Source organism: Centropristis striata, chromosome 10 (assembly GCF_030273125.1).
Source record: "Centropristis striata isolate RG_2023a ecotype Rhode Island chromosome 10, C.striata_1.0, whole genome shotgun sequence".
NCBI classification, from domain to species: domain Eukaryota; kingdom Metazoa; phylum Chordata; class Actinopteri; order Perciformes; family Serranidae; genus Centropristis; species Centropristis striata.
Window position 1 is genome coordinate 22,197,867 of NC_081526.1, and position 6,000 is coordinate 22,203,866.

The 6,000-nt window shown below is 35.6% G+C and overlaps 1 protein-coding gene across 3 annotated transcripts in view; it reads left to right on the forward strand.

Moving 5' to 3' along the window:
• parp4 (poly (ADP-ribose) polymerase family, member 4) overlaps nucleotides 1-2,772 on the forward strand; it is a 42,676-nt gene extending 39,904 nt beyond the window's left edge. For all 3 annotated transcript variants that reach the window (XM_059342475.1, XM_059342477.1, XM_059342476.1), the window contains exon 42: nucleotides 37-2,772. In XM_059342475.1, the coding sequence (XP_059198458.1) occupies nucleotides 37-244 (208 nt within the window). In that variant the 3' untranslated portion in view covers nucleotides 245-2,772. The remainder of the gene's footprint in view (nucleotides 1-36) is intronic.
• The last annotated feature ends 3,228 nt before the right edge of the window (nucleotides 2,773-6,000 follow it).

The following is a 6,000-nucleotide window of genomic DNA, read 5'->3' on the forward strand; positions in this document are numbered from 1 at the left end:
CTACCCCTTTGAGTAACTGCTGACTTTTTCCTCTAGGCCTGAGCGCTGGGAGGAGGTGAAGAGGGCGGTGGACTGGGTCTGCTGGGCTGACCGGCAGTACCCGTGTATCTACAGCCGGCTGGAGTTTGGTGTGAGCTGGGAATCCTCCACCCGGCAGTTGCTGGGCTTCGAAGACCTCCCTCCTTTCTCCCCTCTCAGTGGTCTGAATCTGCGGAGGAACGTCGCCCCTCTGCTGGCCCACTGAGCGGCCCGACATGACCGAGGGAGCAAAATAGTGAGAGAGAAATTGGTATTGAGGGAATGAGATTATCTGTTAGAATCATTTACATTTTGGGGGCTTTTTTGCTTACGTAAAGTACTTTTACCTTTCAAAGCAACTACAAGAATTGTTCATTATGTGTTGATGTTGGCGCCCTCTGTGGACAAAAGTGGTCGTGTTTCCATAAGCATCACCACCTGTGTAGTAAACATAGATTGTATATAAATAATGAACATAGTCACCATGATGTCAGCCGGTGGTTTGTGGGCCTTTTAAAGCATCAAGTTCAGCGTTACGGCTGTCAACATCTTTGTATTTTGAAACCGGGAGAGACCATATTTGGACAGTGGAGGCACAAGGATGGGTGTACATAAAAATTAACTTTAGATGCATTACAAACATTACTTACGGTAAAAGTTGAACAGCCAACTCCAAGGAGTGTCTTTTACTACAACCGAACGCTGAATTAGACATTTTTACAGGAAGAACATGTTAAAATAAACTTTCATTAAGTGAAAACACACGACAAACAGGTTCACGGGTATTTAGATGCACACAGTACCGTGGACTTACATTGTTTTGCTTCACTTCTATCGTAATAACAGCTTGACAATTGGACAATTATTTACACATTAAATTCATATTATGTTGAAGACTTATAATGTTGCCACAATAATTTTTTCTGAGGTAATTAATAATAAAGACGTCGTCTCATTCTGTTTTGAGATACCGGTAGATAGGACTGGAGTGGTTTTGCAACAGACTTTGGTGCCCCCTGCTGGATTTTTGAAGGAATGCAGGCTGCAGGCACTATCAGGTTTGCTTCACTGCTCAGACCCCGAGGTTGCCGCCTGGTAGTGAACATTTTTGCATTTGTTTCAGATGCAAGTGAAAGAAAGGCGCACCTTAATTTTAAAACTACTTTCCTTTTTATACTATTGTTCATCAGATGCATTGCGATGAGGTAAAGTATCTTTTTGTGGATACATAGAGTTAACAAGTATTATATGAAAAGGGTAAAAACAAAGTTAAAAATAATAAGGTATAGTTTATCTATGAAGAAGAAGAAAAAAAGCAGCATCCTCAACTTCCTATTAAGAAATAGTTACTTTGTCTGGCTTTTATTTTGAAAAACGGCATTGCTCTGGGTTCCTGTTAAGACAGAGTTACCTCAGGTTTTTATTCCACCAAACTACTCATTGCTTGGGGTACTCTCTCTGAGGAGTAGCACAACAACAAATCAAGAATAGCAAATAATCAGTATGGCCAATAAAAAGAAAATAATAAATAGAAAACTACTGTCGAGAACAGTTCAGAAAATGCTTCTTCTCTTTGCTGCCATAACCACAAAATATAACTTTCTCTGAGGAAATATCTTCTCTTGCTTCATGTTAACGTAACGTACGCCTCAAACTGCTCATGTAAGTCATAGAGCCGTCAGTATTGAGTTTAGACTCATGACTAGCTAAAATCCTTGTACTCACTTTTAATAATCACAGTTGTCTCTCTGCACTAACCTGATTTCTTAAACTTTGTGAATTCAAGAATCATGGTTTCTTTAATCAGGAGAATCACTAATGTCTATATAGTTTAATGCTTAATAGGAGGTTATATAGTGGATTCTTTTTACATAAAAGTTTGAATGAGATTGATTGAATTCTCTTTTACTTTGGATTGATATATGAAAAAAAGTGACAGCCATCCACTGTAAAAAAAGAAATGAAAAATCTAGAAATGTACTGTATTACATGATTTTGTGTAAATGCAAATGCCAGAATAAGTAAATTACTTGTATTACAAATATTAACCATTGAAATCTAATATAATGGGACATTTACAGTATTATTAAATTGCTTGAATGTAAACATACAAAAAATACACATCATATTGCTGAATGTAAAATTAAATTTAAAAATATATATAAAAAGAAATCCTAAAAAACTAACAGTAAGAAGTCTGGCAGCAAAAGTTGCCAAACATTTACCATCATATTAACCTAAAAAAAAAAAAAGAAAACTTTTATTTTACGGATATACATTTTTAAAATACATGAATTTACTGTATTTTATCTGTGTTTTAAAAGAAAGTATTTGTGAAATAGCTTACTTTTTCTGCCAGATTTGTAGCTGTTTTTTTTTTTCAGGTTCACTAGCAAAATATATCTATACACCACTAATCATTTTAGCGCACAATAAATGCTGTTAATGGCACTGCAAACTCGCACCAAAGTATTTGTTCTAACGGCGAGGACAAAAATAATTACCTGGAAAACATTGTGCATACATTTCAGGTAGATTTGCTGACCGGAACAAATGGCTGTTCAAGATAAGAAAGCTGCTTTATACCACTTCTCTTACTTTTTTTTTTTTATGTCAGACATCTGCCTGAAAATTATTTTGATATTGATTTGCATGTTCGTTTGCCGGCTTTATCAAGTTCCACTTTTTTCTCGTTAAGGTGGTGGATTATATTCTTCTTGTGTGTAATCACAATAAAAAATCTTTGAAAAATTGTTCCTTGAGTGCTGTAATATCTAATTTTGTGTTAATCATCACATTTACATTAATTCTGTAGTAAACTTCTGCAGGAAAACTCTGTTTCCCTGCCAGCCTCTTTTTAAACCAAGAAAGAAAGAGACATCTGTATGTCAGTGTGATTATTCCTCACGGCTTACCATCATTGATATCTCTCTATTTTATGACAATGAATTTGAGTTTAGCTTCACAACATTTAGAGGCTTGGGGCTCCATTCTTAATATGAATAAAATTGCATAACAGCAATGTGTGTAACAAATGTTATCAACCCAAAAATTGCTGCAACAACTTATGGGACATAGTTGAAGATGGAAATTGACTTCAGATGAGATAATATTAATGTTATGAACCCCTTATACACCTTAATAGGTTTCAATAAATAATTTAAGTCATTTTAATTAGATCTTTTTGACCAGAACAACTTGATACACAGTCTCCCCCTAAACATCCACTGCCCACAGCCACCAATTCTCCAAAAAAAAAAAATGGTTAAGACTTCCTCTTGTTAAAAAAGGAAGACATTAAAACCAGCAGCAGTTTGATCTGTCCTCCACACTGCAGAGCTGACCTCTCCAAGAATAGTTTGCATCCGCAGAAGCGATGGAGAAATACTATGCCAAGACAGGTTTGTATTTATGTTATCATATTTCATTATTACTGTTGTATCATTGACTATATTCAGTGGTTTTCTCTGTGTTCAGGTCCCAGATTTCATGGAGCTGTAGTTCTCTGTCTGGGGCTGCTGAGTGTTTTCCTGCTGGCTGGACTCATCGGGCTCTCTGTCCACTGAGAGTCTAAATCACACATCACTATCCTCTGAACCCCAACAAGCTGTTTAAGGGCGACACTTTCTTAAGTGTCCACAAGTCTCACAAATATTTGGGGTAAAAACTGTGCCTCCACATACTATATATATATATATATATATATATATATAGAACTATTGTCATATTATCAGCCTTTCCTGTCCGCTACCCTCTCAGCTCTGTGTAAACTGATTTTCAGTGAATATTTGTCACATGACCGTTCATCTCAGCAGAATCAATCATGGCTTCACAGTGTTGCTGAGAAGTAGAATTCAATGTTTTTAACAGGATCTAGTTATTCCAAAAGCTTTGTTCATGGTGTAATTTTAAATTAGGCAAGACAGAGATTTCCCTGGTAAAATGTGCTTCTGAAGAATGTCTCTTGATTATGTCAGGCCACATCTCTATACATGGATCAGCTGCAGATCTCTCCACTATCAAAACCAACCTGACTGAACGTCTCCAGGCGAGTGAGGACAAACTGTCCTCTGTGTCCTCAGAGAGACCTGCTGAATGCCACACTCACTGAAATGACTAAAGAGCTGGACAGGCTACAGCTTTTGTCCAAATAGAGTGAGTACGTGTGTGTTTCTCAATCCCTCTGTCACTACATGTGAGCTACCAGGTTGAAGCAACAAACACTGAATAGTGAAAAGATAAAACATTAAACATAAAATTTTAATTAACACATAAAATACACAAGTTAACGTCAAGATCAAAAAAAGAAAAGATCAAAAAACAATAAAATACGTAAATTTTTTAATAAAATCATAATTAAGACAGACATTTGACTAATATTAGAGAAGTCTAACATTTAACGAATAAATTTGAGAAGATGTGCATTAAAACAAATGAAAGAAGCAAGAATTAAATATATTTAAAAATTAAGAGCAGCAGACCAGACGACTCAAAAGGGGCTTCTAAAAACATTACATTTTTTTTAAGGATCTATTAATATGACTATTTATTATTAATATATATAAAAATATATAATAATAAATTATTATTATTACTTTTTATATAGCACCTTAAAAAATAGCATTTACAAAATGTTTTGACAGACAAAGACACACAAGAGCAGAAGGCAGAAGGCAAAGTATATGCACTATATGCAGTTTTAGCAGGTTTGGTTTCAGTTGCTTTATAATTTACAAGCATAGAGATATTAAGGTGCCAACAGGGCCGGTTATTCCTACAGGCCACCAAGGCGGCTGCCTAGGGCGCCAAATTGGCAGGGGGCGCCCCCTTGTGGCGCCCTTAAGCATACATCTTTGTTTTAACATTGATTAACGAAACATTTTTTAAAAAGCATGGGCAATAAAACCCTCATTGAATTAAATGAACATGCCCCAACCCATATTTCGAATGAAAATGTAATATTATATTATATAAAATATGATACGTGCATGGGCAAATGCACGTGCAAATACCATATTACTTTAACCTTTGATGGTGAAATACCATAGTACTTACATTTTTACATTTCTTAATTTTTTATATTTATTTTTATTGCATTTGCCAATATCGCCTAGGGCAGCCAATGGGCTAGAACCGGCCCTGGGTGCCAAAACCACTTTGGGGCTTAAAAAAAAAAATCTTGTATAGATACTGTCGTATTAACTCAACTGGAAGTTGAGTTAAAGTAAAGTTGCTGCTAAATGTTGAAGCTAAACTCAAATACATCGTCCTAAAATAGAGAGATATCAATGATCTTGACCCGTAAGGTATAATCACACTGACATACAGATGACTCTCTTTCTTGGTTTAAAAAGAGGCTGGCAGGGGAAAAGAGAGTAGAAAAGAGAGCAGCATTTGACTACCAAATTAATTTAAATATGATTAAAATAAAATGAGATATTAAAGCATTCCAGTTCTCTCTCACGCTGTGATCATTCCTGATTTCTGTCGATTGAGGTGTTTTCTTAGTTAATCCTGTGAGTCATGTGTAAGTAGTCTTGCAGGCTGGAAATGAAAGCATGGTGGAGTTTTTCAGTGTCCTCCTGGTATAAAAAGCTCTTAAGGCTAGTAATATTTTCAGTGAGTCCTATGTGATACTTTCCAGTTAGTCAGTGCTTAATTTCAATGAAAGAGTTCTCAGGGTCCCTCACACAATGCTTGTTAAATATGTATAAAAAGAAAATCACTAAATCTAAAGACATACAATTATGCAGACAATTAAAAATGTGAGTTAAATATATGAAATTAATTAATTTCACAGTAATTTGAATGTAAATAGGTAGGAAAACAGTCAGTTAAATTGTACAAAGGTAAAGTGTCAGTGATTAGTTGAAAAGTTCAGTAGTCTGAGCATAAAGTCCAACAACCCACAACTTCTCCACAAGAAGAACAGGTGTCTTGTCTGACCTTTAATGTCTCTTGATGTATTTCACAGAGAAAACT